We start from the raw sequence: 20,416 nt of genomic DNA, 5'->3' as shown, positions 1-20,416 counted from the left end.
GTTTAGCACTGGGGCTCTGAGCAGCCTGGTCTAGTGGAGGGTGTGCCTGCCTGTGGCAGAGTGGTTGGAACTTCAAGGTCCCCTTCCAATCTAAACCATTCTATAAGTCTGTGATACCATTTCTAAGAAAGGGTGGGTGTTGTTTTGTCAAAAGCATTGTGCAGAATGTCAATCTGGGATTAAGCTCTAAAACCCTAGTGCAGCCCCTGTGCTGCTAAACAGGTTTTGAAGTATTTGAAACCAAGATGATGTTTAAAATGTAGGCATCATTTCCCACAGTGATTTCTTCCTCATAGGTGTTTTATAAAATGGTGTATTACCATATTTTTGCAGTGCTTTTCTAGAAGAGGGTCTGTGAATAAAAGCGTAAACAATAGGCAAAATGAATTAGAGTCAATGGCTATATGAATAAGGGGAGAATTATTTTTATCTGTTATCTGCATTTTAGTAATAGTAGCTTATACATCACTGATGTCAATGAGAATTTTTAGTATTAGTAAGTACAGGGAAATATTTCTGCCTGTGCCAAAAAGTTGTCTTATTTATAAATGTTAAAACCTGATACAGGATACCAGTTCTATTAATGATGGACTTAATCTCCTTTCAGGTGGAGGAAGAGATAAAACCTAACCCTGTCATTTCTGTCCTCAAAGATTTTTTGCAAAGCTCATCTCTTATTTGTGTTTGGTTCCTTTACTGAGATGACTTTATGTTATGTCTTATGTCAAATTTTTGGAGAACAGGTAGCTCCATCACTCAGGAATCACAAACATTTAACCACTTTGGAGAGTCTCTCTCTTGTCAACGAAGGAAATTAAAAGAGTTTACTTAGTTTCTAAACTGCTCTACCGAGATGGCTCTCTCTTTCTTTTGCTTGTGTAAGATTGTATGCGCTTATGTTAGATATCACAAATCACTCTCCTGGGTTCATTTTAGTGATACTCTCAAAGATTAAAATATCAGTGTCAGGTTAATACTAGGTTATTATGAAATGAGAATTGTTAGTGAGAATTATTTTCTGTCTTCTTACAGTTGGAAATGGAAAAATGTCAGTTACAGAATCTTGAGCTGGAGCACAAAAAGCTATCTGCTCGCCTTGAAGAAGAACGTGGAAAGAATAAGCACGTAGTATTGATGCTAGTGAAAGAGTGTAAGCAGTTGTCTGGCAGAATTGTAGAAGAAGCCCAGAAACTGGAAGAAGTTATGTCAAAATTTGAAGAGGAAAAGAAAAAGGCTACTGAATTGGAGGAGTTTCTTGCAGCTGAGAAACAAAGGAGTACACAAATGGAAGCTCAAATGGAAAAGCAGCTGTCTGAGTTTGACACAGAGAGAGAGCAGTTGCGTGCCAAACTTCACAAAGAGGAAACACACACCAGTGACCTCAGAGAAGAAAGAGATAAAATGATCAAAATGATTGAGCAATTAAAAAAGGAGAATGAAAGTAAAGCTAATCCTTCTCAGAAGAATAGCGATAGGAGTCTTGTTTCTATTTCGGTTGAAACAGAAGAGCCAAGTTCAAGAACTGTTGCTTGTCAAACAGAGACTGTAATGATGGACAGTAGCATAGAAAATGCTAAGAAGTTGCCTTTGACTGTTTCTGTAAAGCCTTCTACAGTGAGCTCACTAGTGTCTGGCAATACAAAAATGAATGTGTGTACCAATGCCGCATTTGTGAAGCCTGTCATTGATAGGCAATCTTCATCTAGTGAACTTGTCCCTCCCACAACTCCTGTTCTTGCGCAGAATCAAAACAGAATTGAAGAAAATGGACCAAGTACAGGCTCATCCCCTGATTTATCAAGTAGCACTTCTCCTTTTTCAAATAGTAATTCCCTTTGCACCCCTACCACACCAACTGCCACAGCTCAGAATTCCTCGCTCTCTTCATCTATACACACTTTGCATTCACCATCTGCCAACACTACTGGCCATCCAGGCCTAAATCCACGAGTCCAAGCAGCTAGATTCAGGTTTCAGGCAAATACAAATGATCAAGACCAAAATGGAAACACAACCCAAAGCCCTCCCTCAAGGGATGTATCCCCTACTAGTCGTGACAACCTTGTTGCCAAACAGGCAGCTCGGAATACTGTTACCCAAGCTCTTTCAAGATTTACAAGCCCTCAGAGTAGCGCTCAGTCACGGCCAGGGACCTCGCATTCAGTGGAAGTTGGCACTTACACCCCAGTTAGTAAAATTACTTTAAAAACTCCAAGTGTATCAAGAATTGACAGAGGAAACCCTCCACCTATTCCTCCTAAAAAACCAGGGCTTTCACAAGCTCCTTCTCCACCACACCCACAGCTTAAAGTTTTAATGGATAGTAATCGATCCCCAAATACAAGTGCAAAAACTGACAACAAAACCATGACCTCACCTCTTTCAAGTTCACCACAAGGAATCAGGGTAATAAATGAGGAAATTATTTCTAAGTCCTCACCTCAGCTGCCACCAAAACCTGCTATAGATTTATCTGTGGCACCTGCAGGCTGTGCCATACCAGCCATAGCCTCATCTCAGGTGGGTGCCTGGCCTTCCCACTTTCCTGGACTGAACCAACCTGCATGTTCAGAAAATTCCTTTGTCATTCCCACCACCATTGCCTGTAGCTCCTCCATAAACCCTGTTAGTGCTTCATCCTGTAGACCATGTGATTCAGACAGCCTCCTGGTAACAGCATCAGGTAAAGGGATTGATATGCTACAAACTGTCTCCCTCAAAAACAATGTTTTGGTTTTCTTATATGTCTTGTTTGCTTTATTTATTTTGTAACTTTATCTTTCTTACTTTCTAAAAGCTAGAATTTTAATTTGAATTTTTTTCCACATTCCAGGGATATGGGAATTCTTTCGCTGATTTAGTAATGTTGTAAATAAGGTTGCTTCCTCAAGGAAGTCTCCATATGGAAGACTTTTTTTAAAGAGGACTAATGTTTAAAGTAAGTGAGCTGCAGATTAGAGTATATTAAACAAATTCCTTTAAATTTTTTAAATTTGTTTTTTGGTTAATGCTAGTATTTTGGACTTCAAAATGCTTTCTCAGTCCGAAATGATGTTTTGAATATTACCTCTTCAGGGGACCTTCCATGGAATATGTATCTCAATCTTGTGTGAATCTTTTAAAGAATAGGGGATAGCTGGGGCTGTGGTATTCTGCTATGGCAGCAGATGGTTGCACATTAAGACATGTAATTGCCTGTATAACAGTGCAGTTTCCTATATATCATTACATGCCTATAGAATATGTTTCATTTTTATTTCTGTTTTTCTATAGTTCTTTTTTTGGTTGTAGGCTTTGATAATACTCATGCATGGCATGTCACAGGTTTACTTCAACAGATACAGACACAAGTTTGCTGTTGGAAAGTTAAAATCTAACTGTTGATTATCTTAAGTCTGGAGTCAATGTGTGTATCTGCTACTCATTTTGCATTTTGGTGGGGACTTACTGGTGTGTCTAATGTGCCACCAGCTTCAGGGAATCTTCTTGATGGCATTAAAGTGAATAAAGACAATACTGATCTATGTCTCAGTGAACTGTAGATCTCCTATAAAGCTTTTTACGAACATATTTCCCTGCTGGGATCAGTAGCACTAGAACATTAGGTATAAGTTCCTCTTTAGCTGACTTGCAGTGCAGTGAAAAAAAAGAACACTCAGTTATGGAACACTTTAGACCTTCATCAGCATTGAAGAATGTTTGAATTGTCTCAAACTTTCAACAGCTAGTTCAGTTATGGTACTGCAGTCCCTGATAACTCTAGTCCCTGCATCATCATCTGTAGGGCATAAAAGCCCTACACAGCTGATCTGCTTCCAACACATAACCAACCACTTTCTCTTGGTAGCTGCGCCACTAGCTAATAAGGGAGTTGAACGCAAGCACCAGTCCTGGGGAAGCCACTCCAGTAACAGTGTGTGGCAAAATTGTGCGAGGAGATTCTAGGTTTCTTGTGATTAAGCAATATTTATTGTCATTCCACTTCATTGAAGACTTTCTACATGTATCAGGAGTAACCTAGTCATCCTTTTAACATTTGGTTGTCACACTATACTGTCAGAATCCTCTCTCCTTTCTGAACTGTGCCATAAAAGTATGAGCTCAGAAATCTTATCCTTCTGTTTGTCTTCTGCTCCTCAGAGTCAACAACATTGGGATTTGATGACTGCCTATTAATTTGCTGTTTTTCATATGAATGTCCTGAATTTTCATCTTAAATTCATGTTCCAAGATGAGTCAGATTGCCATGTCAGGTGGATTATTAGTCTTCGAGTATTTCAAATATTTTTCAGACTTAATTTGCCTTCAAGTGCTATTAGGCTCCATAAGAGAATTTTAAAATTCTTAAAAAAAAAAAAAATCTAAGATTTTATGAACATAGAACAAATTACTGGAAAAGTCAGCTTCCAATTGAATAGTTTTTGTAAGCAAGAGATTGTCTTCCACAAATCCTATCAGCATGAATTAGGTGTATGTAACATTTAGTACTAGGTTATTTATCCAATATTTGGTAATCACTTAAGGTAGTTATTGATTATTCTTTAGAAGAATAAATCTCATACCTTAAAAATTAAATTACCAGTGCTTTTCTTCATAATTTCATGTATTGTTTTGCTTTAGTTCATGCTTTGAGGTATTAACTTTTTTCTGAGGAGAACAGCCATTCTTTTCAATCAGACTCTGCCCCAAATACTTAATTTGCGTTTCTTATGAAATGTGTGACCATTCTCAGAGAAAATTCTCAAAGAGAGGACTTTTTTGTCAAAAATTGTTAGATTTTTTTAATTTTTAAGATTGCTTTTTTTCTCTAACTCCCTTCACTTTTTTTGAGGAGGCATGGAAATATTTGTTGATTTAATTCCATTGTAAACCTTGCTCTGAACATTTCATCGTAGTACTTTGTAAGTGACACTATTCTTCAGGAATATTTGCAATTGCAGATAGGAAACATGATCCAAAGTTCGCTAAGAAAGATTGCTTAAACTCTACTTAGCTGTATGCTATTTTATTTTATTTTATTAATATAGAGACGTTATTTTAGTATCTCCTTTACTGGCTACATAACAGCTCAAAGAACCTTAATAACTTTACCTGTAATATTCACATAAATATTCAGGAGGTTATTTGTGTTCTGCCCAAAATAATGCTTATATTTAATTGCACTTATTCTTCAATCTCATTTTCTTTATGTTTTTAAGGGAATTTAATCTATTTTGGCCAAGTGTTCTAGCAAACTGCATAACTAACTAAATTTAGAGCAATGGATATTATGCAAGTATGGAAAACATTTCCTTCAAAATTATATGCTAAGAAAAATAATAGATTTTATAAATATATATGGAAATAGAAAGATAACCCAAAATTTTTAACACTGGTTTTGTTAAGATAATGTGGTCAGTAGTACCTGAAGTCGTGCCACTTATTCCCTTTTTCAGCTTCTTTTTTAAGTATGACTTTCTCTGAGGTGACAAAAATCTAACAAACTACAAGTACTGCTGAAACCTCCTTCCCATATCTGCATTTGTATGTCCTCTAGCACAGAATCAGTTAGTTTTATTAATGATCTCATTGATTTTAATATGCTTTATTTACTTTTTTCAGAAAATGTTTAGAATTTCATTTTTACATTCAATTAAAGCAGAGCATGGTTAAATCTTATTCATTTTATTGTATAAGTAGTGAGTTTCAATCCAAATGTTTTTTATCTTTTTAACAACAGTGACAAAAAATTTTAACATATTAATGGACATTGACAGAATCCTTCATTTTTATACTTTTTTGTTGGTCAGTAAATTCATACTTCTTTCTTCTTACTGTGGAGTCAGAAGAATTGATAATAACCTAATCACTAAAGTATTATATTTATTAATTTTAATAGAGTTTCCTGGTGAGCTCATATTGATTTAGGAACATATCAACAGCCTGATTTTCATTAAGGGAGTGTCTTGGTTCTAGGGAAAGGAACTCTTCAGAGAAAACTTAAAATAGGAGCTCTGTTCCCTGTGACTTAGGCATTCTGCTGAAGTAATGTGATTGTATCTTCTTTTAGAGATGGCTACTGTACCACGCGTTGCTCTTTTTGTCTCTGCTAGGAAAAGACATGGGCCTTCATTATTAATGTTAAGCAGACTGCACATAGAGCCATTACAATGAACATTTATGGCCTGATTCAAAATCTGTGGCAGTGTTTTCATTAACTTCAGCAGCCTTTGAATCGGTGCCAAAATGCTTCTGCTCTGTTTGGATTTCTGCAGTTCAATGGCTGTAAGACTTCAAAATGGAAACAAATGTAGGCGTTTGGATTATCATATCCCTGGGATTTCTGCTTTCACTTTCTTCTTACTTTTGTGCTTTCTGTGTCACTCTTGAATGAATTTTTTTTTTTATTGTGCTCATTTCTATAATGATTGATTTATTCTCTCTTTACAATTGGCTTTGAAGATAAAAGTGTGTGTGGTGGGGGGGTGAAGGACTGATCTAGGCTCTGAAATTAACCATCTCACATTCTGAAGCTGATGCCAGAAGCTGTTTTTGTCTGTCCCTCTGCCCTTCATCACTGCATGCCCTACAAGCTTTCACAGATGCTTCACATTTCCTAACTTTTTGAGTCTGTAATGATGTCCCTTGTTTATTGGTATCTTCTAATGTTGATGCATTTTGTTGGATAAATTGAATTTTATTATACTGCTTCACATTGATAATAGAATGTAAAGTTATATTTATGGGGGGTTTTTTGTGTCTTTATCAGTAGAAAGTTTTCATTTAATGCTAACCTAGTATAATTAATTTCATCACTGAATTGCAACAATATATTTTTCTTTTCAAGGAGCTGAAATATAAATTAAGATGGGACATTAAAAAATTCCTTTCATTTTGGTATTTCTCTTAAGGATGCCCCAAGAGCAAGCAAACAAATAAGCAAATAAACTACATCAAAAATTGCATTTTTGTTTAAAAGGAAAGGAAACCCAAAATACTATTCATATTACCAAAATTCCAGTGTTACTTGGATAAACAATTTTAGTGACGGTAGTGCCACCTTGGCAATATCAGTTAACTACCAGAAGAAGACAGTAAAAAATACACAAGTGCTGTTTTGAAAACATTGATATATATATATATAGCAACAGCTGCAGCACAGTTAGTTTCAAAGAATAACAAAAGGCCGGAAAAATAAAACCATTTTCACAATGGAAAGGAATACTACAAGTTTTTCTTTGGATCTTAGGGAGTTTTGTAAGAATTAACTGTTCTCAAATGGTGGAAGTTGAAAATAATGTATTTTTTTGCCACTTAAAGGATACAGTTTACTTTGCATATTATTGGGTTTTTTTATAAACTTCAGAAACCCTCAAACCCCTCTGACTAAAAGTATTGGAGAAGTAAGTATTACTAAGAGTATTAATATTTAGAAGGTAGCTTCAAAATTGAAGTTGTAAGAAGATGTATAAAGTTAATTTTACAATTTATTTTTGGCTTAAATTTGGATTTATAAGGTAATTTCATAGCTGCAGCAATGGCTTCTTACAGTGAATATAAAAAAAGTTTAATGAGCTAATAATACTAAAACTAAACTAAATGGTAAAATACTAAACATATGTTTAGATACTTCACTAGTAAACCTAATTTAAATTGACAAATCATTTTTTGTTCTTTTGGGTTTTTTTAAACTGGAATCAAATTATGTATTCTTCATTGGTATTGCTCAGATGATGAATTCTTGTGTAAGTCTTGATGTTAATTAAAATGTATCGAGATCTTACAAGGTACCCAGGCCATTGTTTCTGTAGAATTCTGTTGGCAATTTCTGTATTTCATTTTCTTTTCCAAAATATGGAGCAGACCATCCCAGCATGGTACTGCTACTGCCACAGTACTACCATCCAGTTCAAGATGTTGGATAGCACTTACCAGCTTGAACGGAACTGAAGCTAATGCCCTGCAGCTCTTCTTCCATCTCAGGCATTGCAAACTGCATTAAAAGCTGCCTCAACTTGCTTTGTATCAAATTTCAGCCTCATATAGTAGCCTATTTGTGGCTACAGAAGACAAAGTTATTTATTCAAGAGATAAATACAATGTGTATTTTCTCTTGAAGTCTTTGCTCAAGGAAGGATGTATAAAATATTCCATGCCTTATGAAGCAAACTTCATATTCTTAACAAAGTCCCTACTAAAGCTGATAAGTAATAAACAGAACATTTAACCACAACTCCTAAGCTTTCAGAGATTTGGATTGAATATTCTTTGTTAATGGAGTGACTTGAAAGCCTTCATACATTAATTTTGTATAACCTGTTATTCATTCCCACTGGAGCATTTTATAATATATTGTTTAAGTATCACTGAGTAAAAGGAACATTATCTTAATGGAGAGTTCAATAATAAATATATTTTTTCTGTATTATTTGCGTAAATGATTTCTACATGTTTTTTCCAACTTATTGAAAGGCACCTGAAGTCAATAAGGGCTCTCTATGCAATTTATCTTTATAACTACACGTGAGTTATATAAATACCAAATATATAAATACTAAAGTTTGCACTAAGGAGGATAAAATTATATATGAAAATAAGTACTTAGTTTTGAAAACTTTTCTATAGATACTTAAAAAAATATTCCTAGCATATTGCAAATAATTTAAAACTTGTCTAAAACGTCTGTTAGCTTTGATAATATAAATTTTTTGGGACATCCAGATGCTACTACCGTTCACAAGTTTCACATTGACCTTTTGTAGTGAGGTCCTGTTCATTTGTATTAACAAGTGTCGCCCCTTAATACAGGTTTTATTTTCAGAATACCTTCTAAGGTGTAGACAAAGCGCCATCACAAAACTTTTGCTAAACTAACAAACGCAGTCATTTTGAAGATACTTTTTAGCACTAAAAGAACACAGAAAATGCAGGGCTTATTTATGTGTCTCTAACTTCTGTTGCTTTAACTCGCAGGCTGGTCTTCCTCCCTAACCCCTTTGTTAACAAGTGGTGGTCCTGTCCCCCTGGGTGGCAGGCCCACCCTTCTTCACCAAGCTGCTGCCCAGGGAAATGTCACTTTATTATCAATGCTGCTTAATGAAGAAGGACTGGACATTAATTACTCTTGTGAAGATGGCTATTCTGCCTTGTATTCTGCTGCTACGAATGGACATACAGGTAAATAATACTAAGATCCAGTATGGCATCCATGTAAACTAGTGAAAGCTTACTTCATAAGTTTAATATTCAATTTGGTCAAATGCATTCTTCTTAAAAATGTGAAATTGAAAGTGGGATATATAGATTATATGACCTAAATCATACTATAGCATATGTATAAGCAGTGCTTCTTGAAATGAAAAAAAATTGGTAGCATTCTGCAGGAACATCCATTCTAGTTCTCCACTCCCTTCATATAAAAAGCTACCAGATATTGTCACCCCATATTCTGTGAAACACTAAAGATCTTCTGTAGCAATAGGAGCTTGAAAGAAAGAACTTTCCTCGACAGGGAGTAAGCAGCAAAGAATAGGTGGTCATCAGGGTTTTGATCTTCTGCAGCAGCAATGAAAATGAGGGAGGATAGTGTCAGAATAGCATGTTACTTGGGAACTAAAATGAACTGTCTTTGCTTTTGAATTAAATGAAATAGCCTTCATTTGTTACCTAGGCTCTCCTGAGAAAACTAAAAGGTATCTTTTTTCTTTCCCCATGACCCCAACCCTCCTCTGTATTAATGAAGTAGCATTTCTGAGCCTTTCAAAAGTCAGTCTTCATATTTTATGAATATATTTATGAAATGCAGCAAGTATGTTACTAACAGATATGAGTTTCATGGATACAAACTTCTTGCAATAATTTTCAGACTTAACACAAGGCTCTCAAACAGCAGTTTGGTTTAAAAGTCCAGTGCACATTCCCATAGCTTTTTCTACCTACATAAAAACCTCCAGATTCTTATATTGCAAGTGATGTCACTATGCTGTTTTGGACACTAAAGATGAAATCCAGCAATACCAATGGCAAATATTCTATTAATTTTTAGTAAAGTCAAAATTTTATTTCAGAGTAGAAGGTGGAACATAGTCCCATTAAAGCCACTGCTTTCAAGAGTACTTTGTGGTTTTATTTTATGCAATATTTATTAGTGACACAATTACAAACCCCTGATCCAGTGTTCCAGATAGTACATAGGCTATTTCATAATTCTTTTGAAATATTTTAAAAATAAAACTAAAGTTAGGATACAGTCTAAGCTAAGCAGATAGTGTACATTTATCTCACATGTTCAGGGTTAATTTTGCTGCCAAGCATAGGGTAGGAGGAGTTTTCATTGTGCTCAAAACAGTGTATTCTGTCTTTGCTTCCTAGGTGCTATGGGTTTTTGTTTTTTGGTGGTTTCTTTTTAGAAACATCTGGGCCTTTTCACCTGAGTTTCTTTCCTGTTGCCAAAACCTTTAAGATAGTGAAAAAGTAATTTTTTTCCCTTGGGTGATTTTTTCCTTTTTTCAACTTATCTGCAGTATTAAGAATCCAAGTTAATTATATTGTGTGGATTTATTATTCTTCCCTCACTGAACGGATGTTTGGTCAATTCTTCTAGGCTTACATGCAGTTATCATTGCTAATGATTGTGGGAGACCATAGTTAACCCAATTCTTCTTTATTCATCTTGTATTCTAAAATTGCATCAAAGCAAATGATTTTCAGTTACTGAGCAGCTCCTACTGACAGCAAAGGCAGTTTGGGTCCTTGTTTCATTGTCAAAATTTCAAATAAGAAAGACACTTGATAGAATTCTGCAAACACAATAATAAAAACAAACATATGCATATACACCCTGTAATTGTTTAGTATGTTTTATTTTTTGAGATAAAAACTGTATTACAGAAGTTATGGTTTTGCTCTTCTATTTATAGTTGACAGGATGTTAAAACTCTTGGTTGTACAAATCATCACATTTCAGCAACTAAATTCATTGTATGAACTCTGAATAAGAGAATCACACAACAGCAGTGTTGATGTCTCCTTAATAAATTATATGAAAATTGAAAGGTATAGATCTGTAAAATTTCTGGAGAAAGATTTTTGTGCTTATTATATAATAATATATATTTAATACATAATAATATATATATAATCCTTTTTCATTACTTGTAGTTTGTTCTCAAATGAATGGATATATGTAGCAATTCAAAGTGAAGACTTTTAAAAACAAGTTTACTTCAATAATATAGGCTTAAGAATGGATGTATAGGAAAAAATCTTTTTAAAAGTCCTTTCTAATACCTCTTCTTAACTAGCCAGGTGGAAAGAAATGATACTGCTGTCATTTTAAGGATAAAATAATTTATTGTTCAAATTTTTCAATGTGTTGAGTTGTGTTGTCAATGGTAAGTTTCTGTTGTTTTGGTTTTTTTCCCGTAGAATCATACAGTCACTTAGATTGGAAAAGACCCTTAAGATCATTCAGTCTAACCATAAGACTTGACACAAGCCTACACTGGTGGGTGGTCACACCATGATTTAATTTATTGAGAATATTTTTAAAGTGGATTTAGTGACTAAATGGATTTTGAGATTTCTAAGTCAACTAACCAGATTTTCCTATTTCTCCTGGAGAAGATTTCACAAAAAGAAAAGACAACTTTAGAACTGATAAAAGTAAGCATAATGAGTACTTCCCTTCAGAAAAACCATGTTTCGGAGATGCTGGGAAGAATGGAAACTGAATGATCCCCACACATTTTCAGTGAAGAAATACAGTATTTGAGATGTCTAGTTAACTAGAGTGTGGTAGAGCACATTGTAATCATGGTGGCAAGCAGCTGTTACATGATCTCAGCCCATTCTGTAGAAAAAATTTGAGTTACAGAAGAAAAGAGCACTGAAATATTCTGTCCTGATCTGTCCTAACAGCAAAATGTGTAGCTTTCCTGTTTGGAAACAGTTGCCTTTTGAGAGCTGCAGCAGAGGGTTTTTCCAGCACATGAAGTTAATAGCAGATGCTTTGTTTCCAATACACACTGTCCTTAATTCTGTAGGTCTGAGAGAGAGAACTTCACCCTAAAAATACACGATTTCTTTGTATTTGAATGGACATGAGGAAACTGTTAATTTCATGATTTAACCACTAGATTGGGGTAGCTGAACAGACTGTCTTGTCAGTCTGTCTTGGTTTTACCATTAGCAAAGAAGGAACCACTTCGGGTCTATTGTGCACAGAACAGTAACAGTAGTTCTCTTAGCTAATAGATCTGCATAGCTGTATGATGTTGCAAATCGTGACCATTCTCCACCACAAAGAGGTGGAGAAGGACAGAATGAAAGTAAGAGTTCCTGAACCTGAGAGATATGGAGAAAATAGTATCCTTTGGACTCAGCTATGTGCTAATCGTATGCATTTACAGTGTAATTGATTCTCTTCTATCCTGAGTATTTGGAGGCTGTGGCACCCTGATTGATAGAAAAAAACTGGAATGATGTGTAGAAAGGAGTGAGGTGCAGAGACATACAGCTACATGGAATCAGCTTTGTCAAGCCACGGATGTATCTGCATGATGTTTGCCATCACTCTGGAAGAACTAACTACCCAGCTGTGGTGGAGAGCAGTAAAATCTCCAGGTGTTTATCTTAATTTGCTTCCATGTTTTGCTTTTGTTATGACCAAAACTTATAACTTAGTGGCACCAATGTCTGTCTAGTGCCTGCTCTTCCATCCAGTACTCCCCACTGCTTATTACTTTTATGGCAGACCAGAGTGAACTGGAGTGAATGATAGACTGATCCAAATTACCCTTCTCCAAATCCCAGTAATCCATCCAGAAGACCCAGGCATCTTGGAGATAATTGCTCTTTTACTTTATATGCCACCAGAACAAGTCATGTGGAGCTTACTGGCTCACATGTTCTGCCTTATGCAAGTAGCTGTATTTCCTCATGGTCACACTTATCCCTGAGAAGAAAAAGCTGTTTTCAGAAGCAGTATTTTCACAGAGATAAACTTCATCAGAAACAGCATTTATACAGACATAACCTACCACCTGAATGATCTGCCAATCAATAAGTGTGAATTAACCATGCCTTTCTAGACAGGTAGTCTTGTTCTGTGTGTTCATGGCTTTTGCATGGCTAACATATGCTTTATGAAAAAACAGCAGAGTATTCTAGCCAAATACTTGAAACTTCTAGATGAAAATCTTTTCAACATCCCTCATAAACTTTAGAAGTATCTTAGGATGTCAAGCAGGAATCTGTATTTTCAAGTTAATAATTTAATATAGGACCAGGATTGACAATGGAAGGAAGAAAAAAAAAGATAGATCATTCTTAACAGAGTATTTTTGTGTTAAAAAGTGAATGAAGATATAATTTTATTTTAAGTGGTGCTATCTTACAATTGGAAGGACTTGGTAAGTTAGTTAACAGAGAGCTTCTTTATGACTTAAAAAAAATTACAGGTCAAGTCCTGGTAACTTACCAACTTTATAACCAACTTTACAACGAAAAATAATTTCGCATCAGATTACTTCAAAATTAAAGAATGCTAATTTACAAAATAACAATTGAGTGTTTTAAAATCTTGTTTCCTATTTTTAAATTCTTTATTCAATCACCTCCACAACATCTGTCATTAGTATTTGAAAAAATTGTAACAGGACTAAATATGTTGAAGAATGGTGTAGACTAGTCAGATTTATAAGTAGTTCTTAATATATTTTTCTGATATCCAAGTCTTTCTTATTATGTGTTTGGTTCTAATATCTAGAGTTAAACTTCACTAACAAAACTTGGCTTCAAGATTTTACGGAATGCCAGAAGAGCATGCATTAAGCTTGCTCAGAAATCAGATCAGGAGTTTGTAATTGGTGTTGTAGCTGAGCTTATTTTCCAAGTAGTAGTTTCAATTACAAAAGACTTGTTTTATTTTGGTCTGAAGCCAATTTCAAGAATGAGAAGCAGATCAACTGTTTTCTTCAAATTTAATTGCATCAAATGATATTCCAATTTGTGGATGAAAAGCAGTCTAATTACTATGTAATTAATTATCTTAAATTAGCTGTAGGGATGATGGAATCAGGCTAGTACTATTTTTAGCATGTGGTTTTGGAAATATATGAATGGGAATGGTTTTGGGAGTTTTGAGTCTTTCAGCTTATTTTGTCATTGCAATCACAAGTCAGTGCCCTAAAATAAGACTGGCCAGTGTGTTGCTTGAGGTCTGTGTGCCTTGTGAACATCTCCCCTGTGGCTGTCATATTTGTCACAACTGCCAGTAGGCAGTGATGCCTTTAGGGACTCCTGGATAAGTCAGATTCCCCACTTGGTAGGTAAAATAGCTAATACTGTGGGAGTTGCCTGCAGTGGGCATGTATTTGAATGCCAGCAGAACCCAACCCAAGCCCTTTTTGCAGAAGAATAGTGATGCCCCTGGGAGTCAATTCTCATCTCTCTCCTGCAAACTTCTTCTTGAGCTTTTATTTCAGTCCCCTCAGGTGTGATGTGTAGTCAAAAAGACTGGCTGATTGTTGCCCCTTGAGCAGACTTTAGCCACTGGCAATTTTAATGCTGGTCTTGTTGACTCATTCCATGGTTCTGCTCCATTTATAGATTGTGTGAGATTGCTGCTGGCTGCAGAAGCACAAGTTGACGCTGCTGATAAAAATGGCTTTACACCCTTGTGTTCAGCAGTTGCTCAGGGACATGTCAAGTAAGTGAAGCCTTTAAGATTTTGCATGTCAGTTGTTACTCAAATTTGTATTTTCTTTACACTGTGTATGTGTATTACATTATAGTTGCATTTTTATGTATAAATAGACTTAACTATAATTTATTGAAAGCATCTACTTAAATTCATGTTCTTATGCCATTCTGATTTCAATATTTTCTGTTTGTTTTCTTTCCAATTTCAGCTCTTAAGGTTGCTGAGCATGTATTCTTAGCAATTACAATGTGGTATGCTGATCTACATGAGCAATCATACCACTGAATTTCTTAATTTTCTTTGAGTTATCAGCCATAGTATAGGATTAACAGAGAAAGGAAGAAGGAAATTAGTTTTCCACTGATTATTTTTAGTCATAGAAAACTATGAATATCATATTCAGAGGCAAATGACCATCTGAGTTTTCTCCTGAGTGATATATATAATCATATACCTTACACAACAAAACAAGGGTTTTTTAAGGTTTATTTTTTTGTGTTCATATTCTCTCACTAAAATAAATATCTTCATACTTCATTTGCAGTTGTTTATTTCCTTGACTTACCCTCACAACACTTTGCTGTGTATCATCTGCTGTGTTGTGGTATTGCAGACTTTATATTCTTTTTGCCTTAGACTTACTTATGTAATATGTTATCCCTAAACATATTTTTTGCTTTTACTTTTTTAGATACTGAACATGAACTGAATGGCAAAATTGAGCATGGAATGATAGGGCTAGCCCAAAATGTCAGAAAAACTACAAATGGTTCAGGCTGTTTGATTTGTTGCCTTTTCAAAGTTCAAGCACAGAAAAAAAATCTGTAGTAGGTAGAATTTGGGGCAACAGTATTGTCTGTCTCCTAATGTGGGGTTAATGACAGCACTAAACTGCTCTCAGTTGCACAGTAGGTGTCTGTCATAGAGTTGATAACTAGTCCCCTGTGACATCTTCATTAACCTTGTTACTGAGCCAAGGCAATATTGTTGTTCTAACCCTAGTTATGTAGTCAGAAAAAAATACTATTTTTTTAAAGATGGTCCAGTAGATAATTTTATGAGAAGAAACTTCCAGAATAATTTCCCATGTGGTCCAGGCCATGATGACCCTGAACTTGAGGTGGAAAGTCGATGTAGCTTTTCAAGATTCACCAAATACAATGTAAAGTATCAAACCAGATATTTCTATCCTAGCAGACTTAAAACAATATTGAATTACTCTATGGAAGTGTCTTGTTGTGAACCTTTCTTAAGATGACTTTGTGACTGTATGGTTAGGATGTAGGATGTATTGTTTGTTAAGGCAGAACTTTTTTTTTTTTTTTTTTTTTTTTAAGGGAAACTTTTTTTTTTTTTTTTTTTTTTTTTTTTTGTTCAGTTGAGCATTTCTGGAAAGCACAGTTAAGTAATTCATATCAATGCCATATGTTTTACTCTTCTCTAAAATGTGCATTTTACCTTGAACTTAAGTGATTTTCTGACTGGACAAAAACGTATCAAAAACAATTTTCTTACATGCTTGTGATTTTTTAGTATATAGTTACTTATATTCTTATATTCTAAGATTCTTATTTTATAAGAATCTGATATATTTTATATATAGTTACTAATATTCTTATATTCTAAGGTATATATATACCTTACATTGGTTTAAATATTTTGTCACAATATATTTTGTTACAGTATGGTCTCTTAATCAATTATTATTTGGCATTGCACTAACTGCTTTGAGGCTTTATTGTTGATATGCTTTCTGTTTTAATGGACTCATAAATATCAAGCTGGAGAGCTGGGAACTTATCTTTGTTAACAGTGCTTGTTTGAACTGCAGAGTGAATTGACTGGCATTAGGATTTTTGCAGGGTCTTAAGAGTTGTTGAATATCTAGGTTGGGGATGGGAAAGGTAGCCAGCTCTGGCACAAGAACTGGGAAAAAAAATGGACTTACGGCTACAGGGTTGCGAGGAAGTACCGGAGGTTGGATCTGAATGCCAGCCCCAAGTGAATTCTCTTCAGCACTCCATCTAATCTTCCATCCTCCACAGCCCAGTAGCTGCTAGCAATGCACCCAAGCCATCCTTTGGAGTGGCCTCCATTCTGGTACCTACTGAATGGTAGGTACTGCCATAGCTCTTTTGCTGCCTCCACCAGGTTACTTCCCTAGATGAGTGTCTATTTTGTTGGTCAAGCTAATTATTTCATTTTTTCCCTTTTCAATTCTGTTTTAAATATCAGTAGTCAGAAATGTTTCTCTTTTTTTGCTCAGCTGAATGTTTTTCTTAAGCAGCTATCATCACGTTTCTATCAGTCTTGTGAAATTGAGTGGTTTACATTCACAATTTTTAAATGCAGCTACAGTAGTTTAAGATTTACATGTTTGAAGTTGCCTGTCTTTATACCAATGTACAAAATTTATACTTATATATAATTTATACTTGTGTATATGGGTTGATCACAGCTAGAGCCGTATCTGTAAAATCAATACTTTATTTAAAATATTTAAATGTCTTAAGTTATAAAGAGGCATTGCATGTCTAACATAAGACATTTTTATTGCTTTATTGTTTGCTGTAGATGTGCAGAATTATTAATTATGTATCAGGCTGATATTAACCATGCTGCTGAAAGAGGACAGACGCCTTTGTACCTGGCCTGTAAAAATGGAAATAACGATTGTATTAAACTATTGTTGGAAGGTGGAGCAGATCGAACAATAAAAACCAGTGTAAGTTAAAATAGTTTGTAAAGTTACAGTACTTTGTATAGTACTGAATATTGACATTAAAATATTTATTTAAACTTTTCTTTAAAGCTGAAATAAACCATATAATTTGAAATTAGTATTTTGTTATTTTCATAATACTTTCTGGGTTTTTTAAAACTGTATCTTTTCTAAAGTCTCCTAAATTATGTGACTTGCATACCATTTTACATATTTCAGATTCCATTGGCAATTTGCTACAACTTTTCTCCAGCACTGGATTTGTAAAATGCTTCCACTTTTTATGTTAGGGTGCTTTATTTTTGTTCTTGAAGGGACAACACCCCAAAACTTCCTTGCCAGTATTGTAGAGTCTCTTATATCACAAATGGCAGAATACGGCCGAAAAAAAGTCATATCTGGAGGAGAAGGGAAGGAGGACTGTCTCAAAATTAGTGTATACATAATTGCCTTTTTCAGGTGCTTTCTAAAGTTTTTTATGACTGTGATGTCTGTAGATTCTTATGACAATAAATGTGTGTTATAGACTGTTCCAAAATACAGCACAAAGAGTAGTAGCTTCACAGAACATTCGACTCCTCCTGTCATTATTACACTAAATCTTTTATCATTAATTTATTTTGCAACTGGAAAGTAAATAGATTTAACTTGGAATGAGAGAAAGTTGTGATGTCAAAACTGTGAAACTGACTAATAAATGGATTAATGCAACATGAAACAATATTGATAGTTGGAATCATTTTTGTTTGATGCAAGGAAGGAAGCAGTTTACTAACAGCATGTAAGCCCTGTATCACTTAGACTCTTCTAAAAATTTTGAAGATTTTATCTGTTGGACTATCCATGGAGAAAGCTGTAACATTTTTTTTTCTTCTACATTTTCTTCCCTTTCTTCCACCCAAAACACCTACAAGCAACTCTGTTTTACCAAAGGATTATTATGTCACTCTTGCTTGTCTTCTTAATTTCCAGACAGAGCTTTCCATTCAGATTCTTTGCTGATATAGAGTCTGCAAACAATTTTCTATGTGTTTGGTGGCAGTGTGCTTCTTTATTGTGGTTTCTTTTTTAGGATGGCTGGTCACCAATTCACGCAGCAGTGGATTCTGGTAATGTTGAAAGTCTCAAGCTCCTTATGTACTGTGGAGAGTCGAACAATGGGAACTGTTTGATGGATGAAGAGCCTACTTTAGACTACTCTGATTTGGAGAAGAGAGAAGATGACTATAGCAGTAGAGTAAAGCCTGTTGTTTCTGCAGATCTCATCAACCATGCTGACAAAGAGGGTTGGACTGCTGCCCATATAGCAGCATCAAAAGGCTTTAAGGTTAGTCCATGGAACAAGTTACAGAAACCTGATAGAATTTAGGCAAAACAAATCCTTTTATTTTATCTTTGAAGAATTACAACTTAGATGTCAAGTCCATGTAGTTTATAGGCCAACTTGATTTAACAGAGACAGAGATAGACCTCCAGTGGACAATTTGTCCCAGAATCCAGGTGTCAAATGGAGTGAATTATCGTATTTAAATGTCTACCTCTTATGGGACATTAGTAAAAAGAGGAAACATCATTACTTGAGATTTTCAAAGTTAAGGTGAGATGAATCCCACCCTGAATGCCAATTCCTTGGATATCATGTGCTTATAGATATTAGATGGAGATAATTTCACTAGGAAAAATTTTTCCTCTGTGAAGGAGGGGAGAAGAAGAAATTTGAGAACTAGATTTGTGCAGACATACATTGTTTAATTTGTTAATTTGGGCAGCCTTTTTAGCAGGCAATGAAATATTTTTATGTGGTTGGGATAACTGATGACATGCAGGATGACCTGACAGGCCCTACTGATGACCGACAGGAGGACTTCTGGAAATTTAATATCACTTCTTGACATCAGAAGCTATACACTTGTAACACTGACCATTTAAAGGACTTCTTTTTATATGGTAGCTGTCAGTCAGATCTCACTGTAAAATTTTTACCCAGTAAGAAAATAGAAGGTGCTAAACACAGAAGAGTGAATTTTAAGAAAATACAGTCCAAGACTTCAAAAATCACCTTGTGTTTACATGCCTAGTTCAATACCTTCATTATGTTTGCTTTTTTCCCTGATAAATTTACATTCAAAATAGATGTGCTCAAAATAGACAAGGATTTAAGATTCAGTTAAGGTTAGGAGTTTTTTTAGGGACAGCCACTGCTTACTCAACATTTTTCATTACAAAGAGTCAGTGTTCCATTACCAATGTCTGTTAGGCAGATGCAGATTCTCGTTCCAGTTTCCACTCTTACAAATTTAGATGGAGTTTAAGATACTTGCTGTAGTCTGCAAATACCTAAATAATGTGCACTATGTTGGCTCTTTCTGCAATAATATAATCCTCAGGAACTTAGAATCTAGGTTTCATTTTCTGTCTAAAACTGCTTTGACTAGTGAACTCTCTGAAAGGTCTGACATTGGAAGTCTTCATGTTCTTTCATTCATAACTCCTGGGTTTGAGTTTCTAAGCGCATTCCAAGTCAACGGTTTAATAGGATCTCCATTTGGGGTTGAGGGGAGTCTCTTAGGTGAGGAAGGTGATATACAGCTGGCAATCTGATTCCTGGTTTTGATGTTGCAGAGACTATAAAATTGTATTTGATTTGATGCATTTATCGATTTGAGATATGTTTGGGATATTTAAAAGCTAAAAAAGCTTAATAGTGATCTCTAAGTGCTGTTAACACTTTGACTTCGTTCTCTAATCCTTTAAGCACACTGCATGTCATTCATTCCAGTGCATGATAGCTGCATATAAGCAGCACTGACACTTGCATCCTCTTGTTTCGAGATAAGTAGGGGCCATTCTTTACAGATTAATTTTGCTAGGACATCTTATCTGTTATTTCATAGGCAGCAGAGACAACAAAAATCCTCATTTTACTAAGGAAATAAGCTTGACTTCTTTGTTCTGTCCCACTTCTTCCTGCTATAATTCCCATTTTCAGCCTCATAGTTCAGTCCTAAGCC

General features: G+C 35.1%; 1 protein-coding gene across 1 annotated transcript in view; it reads left to right on the top strand.

The window, feature by feature from the left end:
• The window catches only part of CTTNBP2 (cortactin binding protein 2), a 76,635-nt gene that overhangs the window by 31,557 nt on the left and 24,662 nt on the right, over positions 1-20,416 (top strand). The window contains exons 4-8 of the mRNA XM_041471469.1: positions 1,033-2,683; positions 8,953-9,156; positions 14,590-14,689; positions 17,258-17,408; positions 18,478-18,732. Of these exons, the coding sequence (XP_041327403.1) occupies positions 1,033-2,683; positions 8,953-9,156; positions 14,590-14,689; positions 17,258-17,408; positions 18,478-18,732 (2,361 nt within the window). The remainder of the gene's footprint in view (positions 1-1,032; positions 2,684-8,952; positions 9,157-14,589; positions 14,690-17,257; positions 17,409-18,477; positions 18,733-20,416) is intronic.

This window comes from Pyrgilauda ruficollis, unplaced genomic scaffold (genome assembly GCF_017590135.1).
Source record: "Pyrgilauda ruficollis isolate IOZ18807 unplaced genomic scaffold, ASM1759013v1 scaffold27, whole genome shotgun sequence".
Lineage (NCBI taxonomy): Eukaryota > Metazoa > Chordata > Aves > Passeriformes > Passeridae > Pyrgilauda > Pyrgilauda ruficollis.
Note: the sequence above shows the minus strand (reverse complement) of the source record. Positions and strands in the feature narration are given on the sequence as shown.